The sequence below is a fragment of the Denticeps clupeoides genome, chromosome 1 (genome assembly GCF_900700375.1).
Source record: "Denticeps clupeoides chromosome 1, fDenClu1.1, whole genome shotgun sequence".
Classification (NCBI taxonomy): Eukaryota; Metazoa; Chordata; class Actinopteri; order Clupeiformes; family Denticipitidae; genus Denticeps; species Denticeps clupeoides.
Genome location: NC_041707.1, coordinates 31,856,157 through 31,880,653, shown reverse-complemented (window position 1 = coordinate 31,880,653; position 24,497 = coordinate 31,856,157). Strand labels below are relative to the sequence as shown.

The window sequence follows — 24,497 nt, the reverse complement described above, 5'->3', positions numbered from 1 at the left end:
GCAGATGTCTTTGACTTACAATCAGTAGTTACAGGGACAGTACCTCTGAAGCAACTCAGGATTAAGTGTCTTATGTAAGTGACACAATGGGAAAATATGGGGTTTGTGGTCATCTGGTTGATAGGCAGGTGTGTTGCCTACCACCCACGAAGGAGTGTAGATCTATGTATTTAATAATATGGTTCAAGTTCTGTTGATCTTGGTAATGAATTGCAGCTCAGTCCATCACCTATTGTATCTGATTTGAGTTCTGCATTACTAATAGAAGAAACTCTGCTTGGTCACTTGTTTCCACATTGTTACTGCATTCTTGGATCATTCTGTACCCTCGCCCCTAATTCCACTCTTCATCCCCTGTCTCTCTCTCTGCTCCCTCTCTCTCTCTCTTTACCTACTATGTCCTCCTCCCAGTCTGTCTCTCCTGTGCTGCTGGGTATCACTCTAATCCGGTCCCTTGTCCTGGATCTGCTCCCCACTTTCTCCCTAAAGTCCCTGCTTCCCTCTCTCTCCTGGTCCTGTGCCCCACAGCCTGCTTATCATGCCAGTGCCTAAAGGGATATCCATAGCTGCTTCTGACCAGGAGGCAGACATCCTTCTTTAGTTTTTGGGAGGAGCACCAATGCTAGGACCAAACACACATCGACTGTTAAAATATGCAAACTTGACAACACCTGCAAAAAAAACGTGCAATGTGATTTGCATTGGGTACAGAGGAGTCTTTGTTTTGTGAAAGATGTTTGGCTTTATTACATTGTCATGGTGGCTGGACATGACGAGGAAGGAGGATGCATTCGCATGGCGTCACGAGGCAGGGGATTTTAAAAAAAAAAAACATCACCGAACAACGATCCAATGGCAAACAGACACGAATAGGGCAGCTTTTTACATGCAGACACAGGTGAGAACAATCAGGACACATAATACCACAGGACAAACATGAAACTCCGGTCCGACCCCCGGATCTAGTATCCCCTTCCGGACTGGATCCAGACATGCATATTATTGCGCATGCTGTGCCTGAGACGCAATTCCATGCACCACTCTTGCACCACGTTCCCACAGCATGCGCATCAAGAGCCTATTACAATATGCGTCTCTAACTGCTAATCTGGCATATAAATGCACCTTTCTCGTTTGTACATCATCAGCCATTCCATGTCTGTCTGTGGTTAAACTTCTGACTATTTGGGGTCACGCCAGGGAAATTATTTCTGTTAAATTTGTCAACGTCCATTTGAGAAAAGAGAAGCAACTGTATAATAATAAAAAATAACTTCAAACTGACTTCAAACACTCAACTGTATGTTATTGAGCGTTCAGGATTTTGCAAACCAATATAATTATCTTTGAGAAGTGACACAACATGAAGATGATGTAACTGCTAAAGCGAACTGCATTAACTGCCTAATTTACAGTGTGTCAGTGTGTGGGATCCTGTTGACCACCATGGGGATTGATTAATTAATCACTGTTCAAATTATTAAACTGCTTTTAGTTTCTGAGAATTTAGCATACAAGTTAGAAGCCATTTATCTTAGATGCCACAGACACACACATTATCAGGCGAGGTGAGCCAATCTGCCTCGCTAAGCTAACAACGGATCCTAAATACAAGAAATTAAATGCAAAAAACGCAGGCAACAGAATCCACCAGCGCAGTAAGTAGCAACCATCTGGGGCTGCAGCAGAAAATGAAAACCGTGTCCGTAAACCATCCAGATTACATCTGCAATGGCTTCTGACATCACTTGTCCATCAGCATCCACACGGTAGATGTTTGCATTTTGTTCTCACACACACTCACATTTAGGTTTGCATTCATTTCATACATACAGTTGTTCCTATTATATGTTCCTATAGTTATTCATATTACTATATTACACCACAACAGATTTGTTTGAAACAGGCTGCTCACAATACCAGCTGTCTGGTGTGGAAATTAGTGCTCAGTGCTGTGTGTGATGCAATAAAAGGAAATAGACACATCTGTGTCCTGTGTTACTTAGCACAGGTCTGAACATTCAACAAGCATAAGGGCATTTTTTGCCCTTTCAACACACACCTTAAATGCTTGCATAAAGCAAGGGTGAGGGCCGAATACGTTTTTTAATTGGACTTTTTATTACTCATTTCAACGTCTACATCAAATGTTTTTGATTGCAGTTGCTTCTAACATCTTTCACCGTATTTATCAGCTTAAAAATATGGTTCTTTTGGGTCCCTAAAGATGTCTTAATTTCCACAATGGACTGCACCATGCATTTAGAGCTCCAATGTGAGGCATGCAGCCTACAAGTTAGCACAAAACAAGTTCCAAGGTCAGGAAGATGTTATGCCATGTGACGGTCAACTGCATAATATTAGCATTTTTAACTCTGTGTTTGTACCTGCCTCTCCTATTTGGTTAAATACCTCACAAATACCTCACACACAATTAGAGCGGCAGTAGTACGTGTGACTCCCATCAGGTCTGTAAAAAATCTGTCACTTTGCATAACACCAACACCAGCGCTGAGAAGGTAACTCCCAGAACACCCTACACTATATATTAATGTGCAAGCTCATGACAAATCCTCACACAGGTCATTCATTTAAAAAGAGACGAAGTCATGTTTGCATGTTTGTGAGTTGACGTGTGTGTAATTGTGTGTGTGTGTTTTCATGTGTACCTATCTCCCCCCGTGTGCTCTCATCATTCAGAGAGCCGAATGCAATTGCTGGCAGCAGCACAGCGATGTAGAGGAAGATGGCTGTAGTCATGTACTTCCCCAGGGCCTTGTTACTGCCAACGATACCTGCACACACACACACAATACACAGTTCACACCGTACACACAAAAGACCACACACACAAACCTCTTTAGACATAATTATCATAAATTATTAGAATTTGACTGTAGGGGTGTTTGGCTGTGTGTATTTGTGTGTGTGTTTGTACCGTACCATCAGTGAAGTCTGAGGCATAGAGAGGTAGACGTCGACATAAATCTTCATAGATTCCTCTCCCCACCCGGAAAAAATCTCTACACTGGAGATAGACAGAATAAGCCAGTTTAAACATACAAAAATGCAGATTCACACACACAAACACGCACACTCACACACAATGGCCACCCTACAATATACACAAGCACACACAATCACACAACTCCAATCACATACACAACTACTGCACAAACACATATTGTGCACTCCTGCACACGCACACACACACCTCCACACACACATTTATTCTTACACTTCAGAGAGAAGTTCAGCGTTAAAACGCACTCACACAGATATCAGCACACAGCAGAGAGAGAGAGAATATTCTATCTGCAGACTGGAGAAAGAAGAGGGGATGAAGGGAGGAGAGGAAAATATGAGCATTAGAAATTAACCGATCCCACATTTAACAGGCCTTCACAGTAACTTTAGATTTCAGCAGACAACCACACATACAAACAACACAGGCTCAGGAACCTTGCAGAAGAATTGAATGAGTAATTGAAACACAAGCACAAGAGACACAAGAGAGTCCTAATCCTCATCTTACACCATCACTCTTCCATTGGAAATGAATTGTATTGGTCTTTTCCGCTCTTTTTTTATAGTGTCTTTATAGTCACAACAGCCATTCATAAAATGTTGGTTCTGTGCCTGTGGCTGCAGCACACCAGTACCGCTGTCAAATAGTGTCAAAAAGACACTGTATATTTTATATTTTACTCATAATATCACTTTGCTTCTCACTTTAATCTGACTCAGGAAAGGCATTAATAATGGAGTAGAGCAGCAGCCACCAATGAGTCATGTGACGCCCTTATTCTGAGCGTCTTACAATCAGTAGTTACAGGGACAGTCCCTCTGGAGACACTCAGGGTTAAGAGTCTTGCTCAAAGACACAATGGTAGTAAGTGGGGTTTGAACCTGGTTCATACCCTACTAGACTATCATTCTCTTGATGTAAAGTGGAAGAGAAACTTGACACACTCAACCCATTTAAATGTGATGCATTGTGAATAAACAGCATTATTTGATCTGTTTTCTTGAGTTGCCATGTTTGAGGGATGTATTTTCACTTCCCTTTGCAAAACTCATATCCTAATGAGCACAACCTGATAAATGTCATTATATGTCTCAGTTTAAATAGTGGTTAGCCTAGCTAGTAAACAAAGGTTGGAAGGTTGCCGATTTGAATCCTGAACCGCCAAGGAACCACTGAGCAAAGCACCGTTCCCACACACTGCTCCCAAGGTGCCTTTCATGGCTGCCCACTGCTCACAAAGGATGATGGGTTATATCGCACACAATGGGTTACATTGCACACGATATTTGTCCTCTGCGTTTAAGCCCTTGATGAACAGTGGACAGCCCAGTGAGCTGTGTGTGGGGACAGTACCTTGCTCAAGGGGACCTCAGTGGATCCTGGGCAGTTAACGTTTCGAACCCGCAACATTCCATTTACAAGTCCACATCTTAACCACTAGGCCACCACTGCTCTCATCTCTTGGCTGAAGGGCATGGTAAATGTGCACAGGGTTACATTTAGTGTCTTTCAAACACTGTGCAAACCAGTTTTCAAAGTAAGTGAAAGTGAAGTGATTGTGTCATTGTGAAACACAGCACAGCACACGATGCACACTACAAAATGTGTCCTTTGTGTTTAACCCATCACCCTGGGTGAGCAGTGGGCAGCCATGAAAGGCAGTGTGTGGGGATGGTGTGGGGATGGGATTCGAACCGACAACTTTCTGTTTACCAATTCGCTTCCTTACCCGCTAGACCACCACTGCCAAGTCAAGTAAACTCATCAGCATGAAGGAACCACCATACACAGGGCACCTCACAGTCACTGAACTGTCAATACTGATCTTAGTTAATCTGGCCATAAATCCACAAGGACTCAGGAACTGCCTGCATGTGGGATTCATAATTAATTTTATTTGGGAATTCAACTCTAAAGGTGCCCTGTCGGGAAAATTTCACTTTGATAAAATTTACATTAATACGAGTTCCCCTAGCCTGTCTATGGTCCTGCAGTGGCTAGAAATGGTGATATGTATAACAATTGCTTTGTCCATTCTGCTTCGTTGTTCAGAGAGACCCTCCCCTAAATCGTTATCTCCACCGCCTGTCATGGCTTCTAAATGTGCAAAGCATTGCAGTTGCTAGGTGATTGGATGTAAAAATGAGCACAAATGTATTTTTTAGTTCTCTCATTCGAGACTCTGAACAACCAGCGAGGTAATTCATTTTTTTCTGGAAAAACGGCAACACAACTTCCTGTATGCACCAAACATTGTGGTTGGTGAATGGAGTTGATGACGTCATTTCCACAAATGTCCGCTCACTTCTATAGGCCGCTCAGCTCCTTGTCCTGCCTCTCTCCTCCTCATTAGCATTTATAGCTACAGACACCAAAACGGGGCATCCTATGGAAAACTCATTGTGGGACTTGCTAAAAGTGGCTGTAATTCTGCACCACGGCTTCAGATACAGTATTAGGGACCACTAAGACCTATACAAAAGCATACCCTATGCCCAAAAAAGGACAAACAAATTCAAAGACAAAGTCATCCTGTTTATCACAAGTGAAAAAGTGAGGTGAATCTGGCAAGCTTATGCTTACACCATTTGTCCAGCTTTTCATATAGAAAATTCAACAACTGTTTGTTCACCGACCAGGGAACCCCTGGTCTAAAAACGAAAACATGAAAAAAAATTGTGTTCCAAAGCTGAGATTACTGAATTGATCTGCCAGAGAATCCTGAATGGTCATTTACATTTACATTTACATTTACAGCATTTATCAGACGCCCTTATCCAGAGCGACTTACAATCAGTAGGTACAGGGACAGTTCTCCTGGAGCAACTTAGGGTTGAGTGTCTTGCTCAGGGACACAATGGTAGTAAGTGGGATTTGAACCCGGGTCTTCTGGTTCATAGGCGAGTGTGTTACCCACTAGGCTACTACCATGAATGGTCATGAATGGTTTGTGCAGACAAATGTGAATCACTGGGCCTATTGTGTCACCTTCTGAACATAGAATTATATCCACAGTTTTGTGTGACCAGTGTCAAGATGCAACCTGAAGAAGCATTAACATCCCAATTGATCCCAATTGGCTGCATAAGTGCATATGTGGTCTATCCTCCCCAGCCAAGGCAGTATCATTTTAGATAGTAGAGACATATAGAAGTAAATGATAAATCAGGAAATTGTGCAGGTTTTGTGAGTTGAGCCTGCTAAATTGGTGTCTGATGAGGTATGTGCAAAAAATGCGAGATGTGGAAAGAATGAAGAGGGACACAAATATGTGATGTAACTGTGTAAAAGATGTAATTTGCAAATTACTTTAAGAGGCACTGATCAGCTCTTAATGTCTTTGTGTCATTTATGTGTCCAGAGATACTACTGAAAGTCATCTTCCACCTATCCTCCTTCTAGATTCCCACCATATTGTAGGTGCTTTGGAGGTCAATCTTGAATGCTTCTAGACTTACAAAGAGGGGTAATGGGCTTGTGGTTTCCTGCCTTATCTAGCATGGATATCTAGCATGATGGATTGCTGAATTGACCTGATGTGCTGTTGTGTGTTGATCATCTCTGCAGGTCTATTTTGTTGAAGACTCATGTGTGTGGGCGTATGTGTGCATTTGTGTGTGCGCTATATATTTTTGTTGGTTTCAAGGACAATGATTGGTCACAACAGTAAAACAACTGTCAAGCAAAGTGAAATACAAGCCTGTGAAAGAGAGGATTCTTGATGAGCAAATGAATGCTCATTCTGGAAATTGCCTTGGGATGAAGGAAAGAGTGATTCTAACAGAGACTAAACTTTGATGGCTCGATCACATTCCACAAACATTCCAAAACATCTTGAGGGGTGTTCCCAGCATGAAGTGCTTGGTACCTACTAAAAGTGCTACATGGAAGATCATGCTGGAAAATTGTGGGAAGCTGGTGCATTATGTGTGCATGAGGCATGACCACAATGTTCCTTGATGGCAGTGTGCTCTTTCAGCAGGATAATGTATCCTGCTATTCTCCAAAAAAGAATGATTTGAAACCTGTCTTGAATGCCATGGAGGACCCACCTTGTAATTTTCAGAAACTAAAGGATCTCCTCGTAATATTTTTTACGATGGAACCCCGGTGGGCTCATGGATGCCTGCCTCCCTGTTCCCCCGTCCCTGGTTTTGTGCGAGGCATAGAGCGTCTGTCCAACGGGGTTTTCAGGACAATGACTGGAGTGAGCAGCCGGCTTCGGAAATTGCGCCGTCATTTCTCACCTGTTGGCTGCCCCCTGATGTTATGGGGCCACACCGGTGTTGCACCTTCTCAGCGTTCCAGAATGGAATTTGCCTTGTGCTCCCTTGTTGCATTGATTTGTTTTCATCTGCTTTTATTAATATAAATGTATCCTGACGTCGTTCTGTCATTCGTCATTTTATCCATGTTAGGGCCCCTGTGCCATCTAATTTATGAAATGTTTGTGAGTGCGTTTAAGGGGACCCCTTTGCATGTTGTGTGACTAAAATAGTCAGTCTTGTTCATTGTTTAACTCTCTATAAACATGGAATTGTCTAGCAAAACTCATTTAAGCTTCACGCTCCATTACAAATCAGCACAATCAACAGTGCAATCAGCTCACACACTAACACTTCTCTACATGTTTACTATAGCCATTAGACTCGATCACACATAGTACGGCATGTGTCATATGTCACTGAAATTAAAATGGATCCACACAGTATGAGCCTTACAGCAGACAGAGAGAATTGTCTTAAAATAAGTACTCGTTCCCAACACTCACACAAGCATACGCTTACTCACACACACCTTTAGCGGTTTGTGGTTGTGTGGGTCTGTCCCCTCCCCCTCAATGGACAACTGTTTGTGGTTGGCTGCTGTGAGGTGGTATCTCTGGATGACCAGGGCTTCTTTAAACTCCTGCTGTGTCTTGCTTTCCAGAAGCTTCTGTCTAAAGGAGATGTCTGAAAACATGGTGGCGAATGTCCGGCCCAACTCCATTGCTGTCTTGGTGCTTTTCTGATGGACAAAGAAAGTGATTAGTATAAATGCACAAGGAATACAGACAATTCAGTAAAGCATTGTGCATGCGGCGCTAATTACATACTGGGGATCATTTCACCACATTCCAAATTATTATGCAAATTATATTTAAGTGTCAAATATGAAATATTTGTTTTTTACAATGAAAAAAGGACACTGTGGATGTCTTAAGTCTTGACAAAATCTTGGACACCAGTGATAATTAGTTTGCCAGGTGAGCCTAATTAAAGCTACTGAAGAAGGACGTTCCAGCAGACCACCATTTTCAAGCAACATGGGAAAGAAAAAGGATTTCTCTGCCTGAAATGCCTTGGACAAGGTGTGAAAACCTATTTCATAAAAACCTAAGAGTGATCATCATACTGTTTATTGACAACTCTCATCATACTGAGATCTGGGCACAATGACGAAGGTTTCTTCCTGACAAATACATCGGATTAAGACAGCAGCTGCTAAAATGCCATTACAGAGCAGCAAACAGGTTTTTGAAGCTGCTGGTGCCTCTGGAGCCCAGCGAATGCCAAGGTGTTAAGATCCTCCAGAGGATTTCAGTTATGCATAAACCTACTATTCAATGACCCCTAACCAAAGCTCTCAAGCAAAAATGCTGCAGTGGGCCCAGGAATACATGAAGATTAATTTTAAACAGTCTTGTTCACTGCTATGTTACCCTGGATGGTCCAGATGGATGGAGTGGTGGATGGTTAGTGGATGGCCACCATGTCCCAACAAGGCTGCAACATTAGTGAGAGAACTGGTCGGCCCCTTTTATGGTCCCTGAATGGTCCCCTTTTATGACCTCTGAAAAGTATGTGGAGAAACTGACCACTTTTTTCCATGGTGCAAAAAGAAGAACCGTGCCTTCTGAAACTAAATAATCTTCATGCACGAAAATGCACCACCTCATGCTGAAAGGAACACTTCTGAATCACTGGCTGCTATGGGCATTAAAAAGAGAGAAACTCGTTGTGCTTCTCCCTACACATCCAATCTCATTGAGAACCTTTGGAACATTCTCAAGCAAAAGATCTATGAAAGAGGCAGTTCACACCAATCTGCAGCTCTGGGTGGCTATTCTGACATCCTGCAAATAAATTCAAGCAAAAACTCCCAAAATGGATTCAATGGATGCAAGAACAGTCTATCCGATATCAAATAAGCAGTATGATAAAATGTAACTTGATCTGTTAAGATGTTTTTGATTTCAGTAAATATGGGCTTCTATAATGCTACAAATTCAACATATTACAAGATATAAAACAATAAAATGTATTGCATAATATTTTGGTATGTGGCGTAGATCAATTCTAACATATATGCATAACATAAAACATTTCTGAATGTTCGTTGTGGAATGTATGACCTTAAGTATTTAAGGTGCACATTTGAATGTGTGTGTGTGTGTGTGTATGTGTGTGTTTTTGTGGTGTGATCCTTTTTTATGTATACACTTATGCCTGCATCTTGTACCATCTTTTGTGGTGCCAGAATGAGGATGACATAGCGCACTTCAGCACAGTTTTCCCCCCAGTTTTGCGGCCGCTCCAGACGAGAGATGCACACATGCCTCCGTTGAAGGCTCTTTACATTACAGCTGCACTCCACACACAAGCACAAACACATGTTTTCTTATTAATAATCTTTATAATAATCTTAATAAAGCAAATTTTCTATATTATTTTCTATATATCATCACTGAATATCAATAAATGTTAACATCCTTGTGGTAAATGTTGTAACTTTTATAACTTACAGAATGCAGAGCCAGGACTGCTGGTACTGCACCCCTGTGGCAGTCGCTGTGACGCACTGGAGGGTCTCTGACAGCAGATGCACTAAGGAACAGGGGGCGGGGTTAGTGGGGGGTTGGGCGGGGTCAAAAGGGGCTGACGGGGGGTAAGGTTTCATCAGCCAATGGTTATACAAATGCATTCATTTAATGTTGTGGATGAATGCTTTAAATGATGTGATAGGCCAGTCAGAATTTACATTTTACATAAAATGACATGGATGCAAAAAAAATTAACTTAGTCAAAAAAAGAAACACAGGAGATATAATCTGCATTATCAGAGGGATTGGCAACACAGAAGGAGATGAAAAACAACTCATTAAAATAAAGAGGAAAAATTAGCAAGTTCCAAATTCACACACACACATGCACGCACAGACTAATAACCTACTTACAGTTGCATATTCATGTACAACTTCTGAATACATACACATGTTGGATTTGTGTGGCTGTATGTCTGTCAGCATATCTGAAGATCCATGAAAATACTTGTAAACAAACTGCTGGAAATTACATGTGCATGTTACATGTGTGCGTGTGAACATGTATGAGAACTATTTAGCATATGACACTGTCTCATCAATAAGACATCACACAGTCACATCCAAGAATGATCATTGTAGCTATGGCAACAGGGAGCGAAGAATGAAAGAAAGAATGAGAGAGTGAGAGAGAGAGAGAGAGAGAGAGAGGCACCATTGGAGGAAGAGCATGCAGTAAGGGGTGAGGAAATAATAATGTGTGTTGTGTCTGTTTATGTGAATGGGAGACAGACGGTCAGAGTGAGAGATTTCACAATATAGATTTCATCCCTCAGTTTTCATTCTGTACACCCAGCACCCCCCTTCCTCCCCCTTCCATCCTGCACACCTTCAACCACACATACACACATTGACATTCAGGCCACCATCCTCACTGTTCAGTATGAGCAAAACACACTCTGTCTTCACAGATGAGGATGACCCTCTCTGGAATACATGTCAATAGAGCAATAAACACACCCACACCCCCACACGTGCAAACACCTACATTCAGGCACAAACAACTGCAAATGGGAAAAATAACTGCGGTTTGCTTAATCTAATGGTCCATACATCACAACACAGCCAATTAAAAGACACAGCTGAATGAACGGCAGGCTCATGATCAGATGGGAGATGGATGAGGGCCAGGTCGATACGCCTCAGAGGTGTTTGTTAGCAAAACTCTGGATGCAACTTCAAGTTAGGATATTCCGAGCTGCATTTAAATGTGCGTGTGGGTATGTGCATATACACTGAACGGCCACTTTAAATAACGTTCTGTTATATAACATTTTGACATGCCAGAAGGCAGGTGTGAGTGCCTGCAGGGCTGTTGGTCATCTCAGCTCCACCGCTCGCTCCCCTTAGCTGCTGCTAATAGGCTGGAGGTGGGCCTCCACTCTGAATAGCTCATTCCGCCTCGGTCCACAGACACTCGACTGGGTCGAGATCTGTTGACCGGGGAGGCTGCAGATCAATTCACTGTCAGTGTCTCCCGGAACAATTCACGAACAATCCCAGGCTTATGGAGTATTATCCAGCTGAAAGAAGCCAGTGGCAGATGGATACCCTGCTCCCACAAAGGGAAAGCCATAATCGGGATTTGAGAGGAAATAGCCTCACTGAATGGAGCCTTACGGCTAGATACCCTGCAGCATTTAAATTAAGGCAATCAAAAATGCACAACACACAGAACAGCACATCACACACAACATACACAACATACGCACTGCTAATGTGGCATACAGCCTCACAAACAGCAGTCTCGTTCCAACAAACTAGCCTCACACGGCACTGCAGGAAGGATCCATTCAGTGGTCGTTGCCATACACAGTTCTTCGACATCAACGCTTGTGTTCTTTCAGCTGATGCAGTTCCTCTTGTTGGATCAAAGTAAGAGAATGCGGTTGACAGCTGCATTGCTTCATTCCTGGTGAGGTTCCAGTCCCTGTACAGTATATCACAGTGCATCATTGAACTGGGTTCCCTGTTTTCCATGGTCCACTACCTAGTTCTTCTTTTCAGCGGGCTAAAAGTGACTCAGATCTCTCGTCAAATCACACACACCAAACCTGCTATCACAGACTAAGGCAAGTGGCCCAAATAAAGTAGCCTGTCAGTGTATGAATGAGCAGCGAGAAAAATCAATAGGTCCTTCTAAATGGGTAAACACTAAATGATTTCTGTGTGTGTGTTTGTTTCTTATTTATGTGTGTCGACCCAGCCCTTTTATTATCTGATACAATGCTACTGAGTGACACATCTTACCGTTGTCATAGAAAAGGAAGCTTTGAGACCTGTCTGCATTAAAAAACACACACAAATACAAAGTTTCAGTACCCAGCACACAACACACAAGAGAACAAAATCCAAACAGGAGGCCTTCATTTACATCGACAGCATTTATCAGACGCCTTATCCAGAGCGACTTACAATCAGTAGTTACAGGGACAGTCCCCCCCTGGAGACACTCAGCGTTAAGTGTCTTGCTCAGGGACACAGCGGTAAGTGGGGTTTGAACCAGTGACGTTGTGGTTTTATGGTTCATAGGGTTCATATGAGTGTTTTACCCACTGCCACTCCCATGACCTTGTAAAGAGGCTGTACAGCACAGGAGAAAGTTGACCATTCACAGCACAGCCCTTATTGCAGATTCTCATAATGAAAAAGGAGAATCAGATTGAGATGAAAAAAAGTGCTTTTGAGGTAAAAAAAAAGAATAATAAAAAAAGAAGCAATAATCATACATTCAACAATTACTTATTAGTCTTGGGTGACGAGTTACTTTTGAAAGATTCAGGGATTTCAATGAATAAGTGTAACCTCTGTTGAACATAATTTGCTGAAATTTACTGACACCTCCTCCACCGCAGAAAAAGACAGAGAAGAAGGCGACATGGGAAAATGTCTGTGTTTTTTCCTTTCCTTTTGCCCTCATTATTGTGTAGGAGAAACTTCTGTGATATTAAAGAGATCTGATCTTTAATTTTTCTTTCCTATGGGTCATGCGGTCTACAATAATACAGGCTCAGTCAACAATACACACACGGCAGCTCACTGGCACACTCAAAAATCCACAGTCACGCACAGTGTGACAGTGCTGGACAGACATTAAAATATTTAATGGCTTTGTCCGTAGCCCTGTGTCTGGTGAAATATGATTAAAAATCATTATAATTCATTTTGCCCAATCTGCAATGATTGTTCCTCTGTCATTAGGCAACGAAGCAGGGCCATTATCCTGCTCTTTAATTTGATTTCAGCACCGATGGGGGTGCATGTGTCTGTGCACATGCAATTTTGTAAGGGTTCTCTGAAAGTGTGTGAGCATGTGTCCAGAAGATCCCTAATGCTACACACAATTGCTTTTTTACAAATTCAGATAGATTATAATATTCCCGATGAACATGCTGCACATTGGCTTATTTGGAGACTTTCTGGGACTTAGTCAGTACTGAGGTCCAATCTCTTCACGCAAGATGTGTATCCTAGCAACAGTGACAGCGGAGGGGTATGGCCATCTGTGAATAATTAATTTTTTTGCTGTCTGATTGGGTAAGACATTAAAATTTTTTGCAGACCTTAAAGTTTAAGCGATTCTTAACATCAATGTCTTTTCAGTTCACAATTAAGGATGTAAGACAATTCTTCATGATTTTGTGACTAATTCAGGATTTCAATGAACACACAGAAAAATGATGTGTGGTTTCACACTCTAATCCGGCTAATGCGGACACTGCTGGCTCATTTCAATGCGCTTGAATGTTGGCAGGGTGTTGGAAGAATTGAGACATATCCTTCCAGGCGGAAAAGATCAATAAATCTGTCAAAATTACAGAGACGACACTAGCCTCTTCTAACCCGCTAATCTCTACAATTTCCATCAAACACACACTCACACACACACACACACACACAAACACACATACCGAGCATGCGAGACAGTATTAGTATGCTGAGGTCATGAATATATCATTTCTGCCTTGACAAAAAAAATCTGAGGAGGGATTATGCAAATCTAGCCAAAGGCAAAGACAGCGAGATTGATCAAATATGACAGCAATATGGTAAGATAATTATGAAATCATTACTAGACAGAGAACTTTAAGAGGGAGACTCATATACACTCAGTCCGCTCTATACTAAGTGTGTGTAATGTAAGAGAGAAAGAGGGAGAGCAAAAAAAGGCAAAGTGTGGATGGATGATTGACACTGAACTATTATCACCTGACCACAAACCCTCACCACACCACAACCTCAGGTGTCATCCTGACTTATTTTACCCCCTCTATCATACACATGCCATACACAAGGGTTAGACCAGTAAGAGAATTTTCATTATTGATTATTGATACATAAAAATGAACGAAATATATTTTAAAAGACCTTATTTGTTTTGTCCTTAAAATCGCACTGTATGTATCTCATTTGAAGTAAGTAGGCTACAGCATGGTCTACAGCATTTAATCAAATAATAGCATGTGATCCAGCAAAAATAGGATAAATTTATCAATAAATACATACGAAAATTATCTTGTTTTTCAAAGAATAATTATCTGACTTGACATTCACACACACATCACATTATATGTCAGCACATAGGTGCACTCTGCTCTGGCACCAGAGCACAAATGTCCACAATGTCGTTTAGCCTGTGAGAGCATCAGTTCAATCTGAAAGTCCTAATTTTGCAGGAAAAATGTCCAGCAGACTCTGTCCAGTGTGTAATTAAGTGTGCTTGCTCTGTTATTGTCTAAACTGGTCCAGACCATATGGAAACTGGATATATCACAGTAAATGGTGGGAATACCTACATTTTATTTTTTAATCTTGAAATTAGCTCTAAGAGATACTCACCATTGACCTCCTGGGAGCCAGCATCAGTGAATAGCGAGCTCATGATCTCCTCAAAGTTGACGGAGGGCTCAGCCGTGTGAGGGTCCTGTGAGACGTGGCGTAACATGGTCTTCAGCACGTCATCTAGTGACGCCTCATCCTCATGCAGCAGGACACTCGCCTGCTCCAGAAAGCCATCCAGGTCCCGATGGGCCCGCACCTCCTCTTCAAAGTTCATCAATTTTACATACTGATAAATGGACAGACACACACAGACACACACACATTATTGTCTTAACCAACCATTACAATATTCCTCTGTTTGTACACCTCTACTGAGCAAATCAGAGAAGCCGTGTGTTTATTATTCAGCAGTGTTTTATGCAGATTGGGCAGACATTCAGGATTTAAAGCTGCAGTGATACCAGTAATCCAGACCATTGAGGCATAACCAACTCTAATGAGAGGAGAGGAGAGCAGAGGAGAGGCAAGGAGAGGAGAGGACTTACTCTTCTCGATGTATTCAGCAAGACGCAGCCATGGACATCAGAATCTATATGTGAGTGAGAGAGAGGAGAGACAGATCATGATAGAGACAAAGCAAGTGTCCGTGAATTGTTCTCTCACACAAACACACACACGCGTTTTAAAAATGTAAGACCTAGGACATAAGGTAATGACCAAGGGGAAATCTTTTGTCTATTTTCGATTGTTACCTTTAATAAAGAAGAATTTTGCTTTTGGGGACCATGTCTGAAAATACAATTGACCCTCAATGAAATACAAATGATTTACAGGATCCACACAGATTAGTTTATCGTTTTCACGGTGACATTCCACTCTACTCAGGAGTGGCCCAAAATTGTACCGATTGGATTATTCCAACCCTCCCATGACTCCTGAGCCCTCACAGCTCAGATTAGAGACGTCTTGGATGGGATTAAGATTAGGAAATGGAAGCAGGAGAGCAAAGTTGGCCATTTTTACAAAAGGGCTCAGGCTGACGGTAGAAGATATCACACAGTTATGTAACCTTCTAACTCTTAAGTGCCATGGCTTTATCCGCCTATCTCAGTCTTTCTTCTTTCATGTTCACTCTCTCTCTCTGCTGCTCTTTCTTTCACATACTTGACCTCTCTTTTTACCTCTCTTTACATTCCACTCCTCCCCTCTTCTCTTTCTAAAAGACATCTGATCTCTTCTTTTGTCCTGCTCTCTGTGTAGCACATTCTCTTCCAGTTCATTCCTGCTCTCTCTCTCTCTCTCTCTCTCTCTCTTTTACTGTCTCTCTCTAGACCTTTAGGAAGGTCACAATGATAATTAGAATATGGATGAACTGCATTTGCTCAGTTTCAACCTTTATATTATCTCTCTCACACACACAAACATACACACAGTAATAACAATATATCATCTGGCTAGAATGGAAGTGTAATTTAAAGACAAATAAGGAGAGATAAATCTATAAATTTATTGGTATTTAAATGCCCTCCCTCTAAACAATTAGCCCTTTAGACAGGTAAAAAGAATTAACCAAAACGAAATTTGAATCAGACCATCCCAGACCAGTGAAATTATATCATCAACTAGAATCCTCTCTCTATCAGAAAAGTCTATAATGCACATGGGAAGCTGGGTCCAAATTTAATAAAATCGTTATGACCATCCCTGACCGGATGATAGGTAACTATCGAAAGCAGCATTTTAATTTCATTTGGAATGTGCCTTGATTTCTATTAAAAAGCACTTCATGACATTCTATGTTTCTTATTGTGATTGGTTAATCAAAGGTTGCACAGATGCAAAAAACATGGACATTTTTGTGGGGTGGTCTTTATATAGAGCAGTTGGGTTGGAGACAGGGCACCATGCTGTTTTTGTTCCGGTAATTAATCTGAGTCTACCAGGCAGAGAAAAATGCTGTTCTCTTCCTCTAGGACTTCATTGGCAATACATTTTGTCTCAAAAATATTTTTGCCTTCTCAAAAATGAAACAAATATTTTCAAATCTTAGCACAAAAGTACAAAACATTTTAGCTTAGTCAAAGTGCAAGCTTCAATGAGGCTGTGAATTTGCAAGCAGCAGGACACTTTAACTTTTACTTTAAGAGGTTCTGGAGGATTAATTATTTGATGAAACAACTGGAAATGAACTTTCTCTTCCAAAAAGCATTTTGATTCAGGACAAACAATTCCTATTGAACAATCAATGTTCAGTAGCAGAATTATGTATTCTATAGAGTGTATACTTAAGTGTTATATGACAATCCTCACATGGACATGGAAGGTAATGCCATTGGGGTGGGGATAGGGGAAGTGGGGAGTGGGGTGATCACAGGTGTTTTGAGTGACACTCGTCGCTGTCTCACAGCACACCTGATGCTGTTGTCCAGGAAACGACCGATCCCTTGACCCCTTTATTCCAGGAATAACAAGCACAGGTCCTGATCTGTTACACGCAGGCAGACAGACAGCCAGACACGCACTCATACCTGTTCCTCCTATATGTAACTGGTTGGAGTAGAGGTGAATGTCGTCTCCTGAGGGAATGGGAGAATCCTGCCCCTCCTCTCGGTCCTCACTGCCGTCCTCCGGCTCCTCTTTCTCCCGCTGTTCTGAGAGCCCACACACACACACACACACACACACACAGGAGCAAACCCAGGCACCCACAATGTCAATCAAATGGTTTTCCAAAAAATGAACACATTTATTGGCATCACAGCATAATAAAACATTTGTTTTCAATCATATACCTTCTGTTTTGTGTGTACACATGATTCCACCTATTTAATCCAAGTGCTACTTAAAAACTTGACATTCAAGTTCAGGTTCAATGTACATATTGATACAGAAGCAAAGGTTGTTTGTCTAACTATTTGCAAACACACCAACCTGCTTTCTATTTGTTTTTTTGCGAAAGACAATCACATTTTATGTTTTGCCTGCCAACATTACCCTGGAGTATTTTTCCATTAACAGAAAAAAAGATTTAAAGGTAAAGCAATAATTGTGTTCTGAGTTATTAACTATTCAGCCAAATTTGAATCATTATAAAATAACTAAATACATAAATTTGTTTTAGAAAACCGTGAAAATTAGCAATATTGTTAAGTTGAACCCTGACATTGTTTAAACTGCAAGATAACTTGATTCAGGACCAGAGGACAATGATCTTTCTGATAATTAACCTCATTCCTCTCAAAAAGGCAATTATTTTATTACTGACAGCCACAACCTAGCTAAATACAGTTATCAATAATTAACAGAATAAAAATGTTTTTCTGATATATATTTTTCATATCACCATAGCTAGTTTGCAAACTGTCAAATGTAATAGTAGGTGGAACACCTTACCATGAGGCCTCTTATAGTGGCAAAGTAGTTGCGGCAGGGTCATGTTGAGTGGTTGAGCCATGATTTATGCCTGTTTCAGCCAACTGGTTAAGTAGTGATTTTTACTTTCTGAGCATGTATAAGTAAAAAACTAATCTTTCAAATAAGGTTGTAGATGTGAATTTTTGATGTAGATTTGAAATTTTCCAGATGATCTGTAGTGTAATTATAATGCATGTTTGGAGATAATGATATATCTTGGAGCAGGACGTAACAGCACTGATTGCTGCTGTTTGTCATCACTGAGTGCTGCTGGTGTGACCAGAGGCATAGGGTGTAAACACTGAAAGGGTGTAAAATGCAATAGTGCTTTTGCCTGGCTGGGTTGTGCCGGCTGCATTGTGGGACAGGCATTATAAAGAAAGCACAAAGTGAGTACACATCCATTGTACACGTTGCCTTGGTCATTAATTAGCTCACTAATGAGTATTAATCCATCCTGATGAAAGAAGAGTTTCATTTTATTGTTGTAGCTGAAACACTCTCAGTGGACTGTTCATTACAATGATGAGCAAGAGTTTGCTTTCTCTCAGTCTCTCAAAAACATTATTATCCAAGTGCTATAACATTAGTATTGATGAGTACTGCAGGGCTGGAGAAACGTTTCATAAAATGTAAGTATTAAAAATGTATTCACATTTTAATGTGAAAAAGAAAATGTGGAATTTTTTTTCTACAGAGATTTTACACTTCACAAGCCAGAATAAAATGGTCATGAGCACATTCAAAAATGACATGCAAACTGGCCTCTCCCAGAACTGTTTAGGAAATTAAGAGGCTTCTCTGTGTCTCAGAAGTGCTAGTTATTACACCCCAAAATGTTTAAATTGAGTGAGCAACATTTAAAATTAAATGGTAAATGGTGCTCATACTGCCTTTTTATTCAGAAGAACTTTATTTGTCCCCTAGGGGCAATTTAAAATGCATCAATGTAGGTTATCCAAATACTCAGTTAGCATTTAGACAGTTAACTAATGCAAAGCTGTAATAGCTGTTTCCAGTGTGAATGGTTAGCTAGCTTAGCTGATGATAATATCTAATGTCATATGTAATCATCCAAGTCAATGAAAAACCAGGATGTTTTTGAATTATAACTGAATTTTTCAGTATCACTTGCATAGCTGTACAATGTTTTACGGAAATGTTTGGACAGTTGTAGTCCATCTTGCAGTGTATTGGATTCAGGATTACATTGAATAGAGAACAAAATCCAAAACATTTTAATTCAAAGAGTCCTGTGTCTGGCAAAAAATTCCCATCATATCGTTGCTTAAGTGGCTTGTTTCATGCACTCAACATTTTCCAGCTGATCCTAGTTAACATTGTTGATGATTTGAAGAGAATTACCAATCAGCGTACAACAAGAACTTGTTATTTATGTGAAACGCAGGGCTTTTGCTTTCTGAATCAGGTCTTCCCTAGCTGTGGTGGTGTGGTTAGCTAAAGAAAACAGCAATAATGAAAGAATTCTAAGGATGATATCTTACAGAATACAGTCTACATAGAGCTCCAGGTCAGATATTATTTCACTTATGGTAAAATTACAGTTTTTTTAATTGAGAAGAAGCTGGACTATTAGTCAGACCGGCTGATGGGGTCAATTGTATATGAGTTCTCCCCCTTGGTTTGTGTCAGAGCGTCACGTCCTCACGTCAGATATGTTAATATAGTGACCTTTATCTCCTCCACTCTCTCACTGTCCTATGGGTGTCACCCTAGTCAGACAAAGAAGGCAGTGCAGAAATGGCCTTGCTTGACCTTGCTTAACCTATTACCCCACTCATCATCCATCCAAGCCCTCCATGCTTTGTGAAATATGGCTAAATGATAAGACCTACTACTGACACCATCACACAGGTGACTCAGATAATCGTAACTTGAGAAACTTCACATAATCAGAAAACAGTCAGAAACCCAAAAGAAGTAGAGCCCACAAACATGAAACACAATGCCTGATGGTACTCCCTGTACCCTTTTAGGAGATGTCATGTGACATAGAACATGGTGACCACAATACTTCTGTGCCCTTGCAGAAGCCACATTAAAAGTCTGGAACATTACACACAGATACCGACACTCGATAGAGTGGCCTTGGCCAGGACCATCCCAGTCAAACATGTTTTCCTGGAAATGCTGGAACCGATGGTATTATTGCCTACGTTCTTTAAAAAAAAAGTGAAAATAACCTGGTTTTGTTACAAAGGGTGGGTGATTTTGTGTAGCGGTGGGTGAATTTGACTTCCTGTCACAATGGCAGGTAAAAAGAAGTAGCAAATTTATAATGCAATTGCAATAACACAATTGCATTAGAACTGAGAACTGGAATACTAGAGGGCGCTATTAATAGAGCAGAATGAGTGAATGGGGATACAATTCTAATATATTTTCTACAGGAAATGATATTTTTAATTTGATCTTTTAATGCACTCCTGTGAGGATGGTAACAAATGAATGGTAACACCACTACATCAGTTGTTAAATGACTTGTCAATCGTTCCTTATTTCAACAAATTGTTGTGGACTTGAAAGCAACCTGTTGGACTGCTTGATCAAATCGACACCGAGCCCACCTTGTTACGACAGTCATATGTGATTATAATCAAACCACTTCGCACCATAAGCCTTGTTGAAAACGTGTAGTGAGCCTTCTAAATGGCCTTATATTTCCTTGTTCCTTTCTAATCCAGTTGTTGCTTTCTGAGAAGGACAACATTAGAGAAATAATCCACAAAAGGAGAATACTTTAGTTGTTACATTTGTAACTGCACAATGCAGTTCATTCAGTCATTATTTCTGCATTGTAATTTCTGAAAATTAACAATTTCAATAATTGAATGCATTTGGACATCACAAATTGTGCTAATGTGCTGGTTATACAGAGATGAGGATGGTTTTAAGAGAATGGGATTTGGCCGATAGTGCCTAAAGGTTTTGCTTCTATAAAATAGATTTAATATGAACAATCATACTTAAACAAGACAGTAATATCTCTAACCCTCTATATTACTGTGCCGATTTGCTGAAAAATGCAGGTAGTAACATCCCTGCTTGAGAGCAGCATAGTTATGTCTTTTTATTCATATAAAAGTTATTTTTGAAAATATTTATTACATGCACCCTTTTCAGTTCAACAGTGTGGATATCTGTACAATGTCCAGCACCTTTACCTGCTCAAACAGCAACCTTTTAATTATTAAGCAAGAATATATGCGAGAAGGTGCTGTACCTTCTCTCCTAAGCAGATATTGGCACTGGTGTGCAGTAGCTGTAAGCACAAGGCTGAAGTAAACTGTGGTATAATAAAATATCATTATATACACAAATTCATTAAAAATTAATTCTATGATGTTGAAGGTATTATTGTTACTAACATAACGCTGCAATACTAAACCAAAATGCTTCTTATAGAAGAAAACCACAAGTACTTTAGTCAAGTTGGAAGATCTAACCAATAATTGCTGTTAAAGGGTCATCCATGTCTATTGCAAATGCAGTAATCCTCCAGTAATTCTGCAGGTTGACTGTGAATGTATGCTTTTAAAATATTCATCATTGACACCGTATGGACTTTGTTACTTGTACTCATTGGACAAATACTTCTGTGCTGCAGTTTTTACAGTATTGTGGTAGTGGAAGCAGTGACGTTGTCTCGGTTTAGAAAACACAAAGACATAAAATCCATTTAATTTGCAAAAATGTGCAGAGCTCAGAGCTCAACCTGGTACTGATTTGCAACAAGCTACTTTGTGAGAAGTGTTTTGGTATTGGGACATAACATGTCAAAATGAAAAAGCTGACAAGCTGAAAGGAGGGCATAGCAGAGTCAGACCTACATCGGTCAGTAAAGTCCGTATACTGGGACAAGACCTGTAGTTCACTTCAATTGTCTAGTCTAGTAGTAACTGATTTGACTAAAATGTGCTGTACTATGGTGACTGATTACAGCCATTACTTATGGCTCCTCTAGAACTGAACATGTTTAGTCCTGATTTATGACAGTTATTAAATCTCTAAATGAATCCGATGTCAAATCAAAGTACACGATTATGTGGCTTCCTATTTAGAGCTGAAAAAGCTGCATAAATAAGGCTTATTTAGGCTATGGAATAAATTATACAACAATAGCATAAATATAATAGAAAACAGCATTTAATTATTTCCCTGTATTCAGACACATCAAGCAGTATTTTTTTTTTTTTTAGCAAGCTGTTTCTTGTTTTTGTTCCCTTCTGGCATATTAAATGGCAGACTCTCAGTCTGTATCTCTCACTAGTCCCTCCAGCGCTCAGCTCCCTGCCCGCATAGTGTGGATATGCAGAGCATCTTCACCATCTGCTTGTTTTTACCTCAACACAGCCAATGAGACGCCCCTGTTTACACTGTGAAGCACCCAGGGAGCGTTCCTATTTATCCTTATGAAATATTGTGTTGTCTGCCCCGAATTAACACCGTTAATGATTCACTGGCTTCAGCAGAAATACATTCTAGGATGTTTTCTATGGTCTACATGTTAGGGTGGTAGTGGCCTAGAGGGCAACACACTCTCCCAGGTTCAAATCCTACTTACTACCATTGTGTCCCTGAGCAAGACACTTAACCCTAAGTTGCTCCAGGGGGACTGTCCCTGTAACTACTGATTGCAAGCCGCTCTGGATAAGGGCGTCTGCTAAATGCCGTAAATGTAAGAGTTACTAATTAACATAATGCTAAAAATTTCAAATCTTAAACTAGAAATCCTTGATCCTTTAAAACCTAAAAAAAAAAATCCATTCTATTTTCAAATCCTCTTTTTACCATTTGTTTTGCTTTGATTTCTCAAGGCTGCAGCAGACATTATGTTTTTCTAAGAGATGTCATATATTGGCTATTTCTGGTAATCCTGACATTTTAGGAAAAACCATGGCCAATTATGAGCCTTCAGTTTTGTTGTCTTACCTCCATTCATTTTGTTCACCCTTTTCCTCTTTCCTTGTTTTGAGTAGTTAAGCTGCCACGTTTGGTTCATAGTTCTGAAATCTTGTCCCTGCCTATTGCGCTATAGCCTGTGTAATCCATCATGTCTGATTCTGACCTGTTTGCCTTGTTCACTGACTCTGATTTCTCGGATTTCCAGTGTTTGCATGGATATTGCCCTTGCCTAACTTTGATATTGCCCTTGCCTAACTGTTGACTTTAAATGTAACACTACTGACAGGTTCATCCTTTTTCATGGGTTCAGAAATATGTGTGTTCACAGAATTAAATGACAATGAATGGCCATATATTGCATAAAACGTTACATAAAACAGTGTTTATGTTGAGATTTGTTGTATTTCACCTGTTATCACAGTTTATTTTGACTGTTTCTACAGTCAGTATTATTTTGCTTCTCTCTCACACATGCACTTACCCATCTCCTGATAGAAGAATCCATTCTTGGTCATTCCAGTTGCTGGAGCCTCTGTATCAGAACAAATAAAAACAGAACGAATACAATCAGTTCAGCACCCTTGAGTTTGTATGTGGGACGGGTTGATATATCTGTGCTTTCATGTTTTGTGGGAGCTGCTAGAGCTGCTAGGCTAGTTACTGTACGCATCTGGATCTTTTTTTTGAAACAGCTTTGTTTACAGTAGAATTAATACACAATGGTCAGAGACTATGGTTCTCTTCCTCCATGTCATTTGCTGATTTATGATAAAATGCATTTTGTGTTTTGTGGTCACCAGTAGAGCCACTGAAAATGACCCACTACACACAGGCTTTCCACCCCTTTATCTTAGCAGGACTGAAACACAGTGTCTGTGGTGGATTCCAGGCCCCTTCCAAAACACATCATAGAGCTGTGCTGACACAGTAGTTTTAATGCTCACAATGGCCAATATAGCAGAAACACCCCCCAAAAAATAACTAGAGGCCAACAGTTGCCCTTCTGGATGAGTTTCTGCTAATGATTCGGGTCTTGGTCTGATAGCCAGATTCCCTTCAGAAGCAACTGCAGGTTGCTATGGCTCTGCATTGTGAAGAGCAGCCTTAATTATGGTGTTCCTCTATGTTTTCCTCAGAGGGCTGCAGCACTGCTGTTAAATAATAATAAAAGTACCCTGCAGATTTTCAGCTGTTACCCTGAGTTTCTTTATGGCTTATTAGAAGGTTGTATGAGGCAGCCATTCACTGATCTTTGCAGCATGGGGGAAAGGTGGCAGCATCAGCACTGAATTTCTTCCCTAAATGTATGATAAACAACTTCTGCATTGAGGTCATATGAAAACTCTTCTATTTTTTTTTTTTTTAATCTGGAGCATTGTAATTTTGTAGACTGTTAACATGTCACATTCGCACCGGGTCCGTGTCTGCGTGTCATGTCGTGTGTGGCCCGGTAAGTCCTACTTCCATCGTATGCACTTGGTGGTA

General features: G+C 40.6%; 1 protein-coding gene across 7 annotated transcripts in view; it reads right to left on the bottom strand.

The window, feature by feature from the left end:
• slc4a11 (solute carrier family 4 member 11) overlaps positions 1–24,497 on the bottom strand; it is a 54,692-nt gene that overhangs the window by 15,639 nt on the left and 14,556 nt on the right. The window contains exons 2-12 of one of the 7 annotated variants that reach the window (XM_028988381.1): positions 23,494–23,544; positions 17,201–17,318; positions 15,218–15,261; positions 14,730–14,958; positions 12,141–12,173; positions 9,813–9,945; positions 9,530–9,653; positions 7,826–8,035; positions 3,275–3,322; positions 2,944–3,028; positions 2,670–2,795 (exon numbers count right to left, since the gene is read on the bottom strand). In XM_028988381.1, the coding sequence (XP_028844214.1) occupies positions 2,670–2,795; positions 2,944–3,028; positions 3,275–3,322; positions 7,826–8,035; positions 9,530–9,653; positions 9,813–9,945; positions 12,141–12,173; positions 14,730–14,958; positions 15,218–15,261; positions 17,201–17,318; positions 23,494–23,517 (1,174 nt within the window). In that variant the 5' untranslated portion in view covers positions 23,518–23,544. Of the gene's footprint in view, positions 1–2,669; positions 2,796–2,943; positions 3,029–3,274; positions 3,323–7,825; positions 8,036–9,529; positions 9,654–9,812; positions 9,946–12,140; positions 12,174–14,729; positions 14,959–15,217; positions 15,262–17,200; positions 17,324–23,493; positions 23,545–24,497 lie in introns of all 7 variants that reach the window. The other 6 variants (XM_028988348.1, XM_028988370.1, XM_028988390.1 and 3 more) reach the window with 6 other exon arrangements.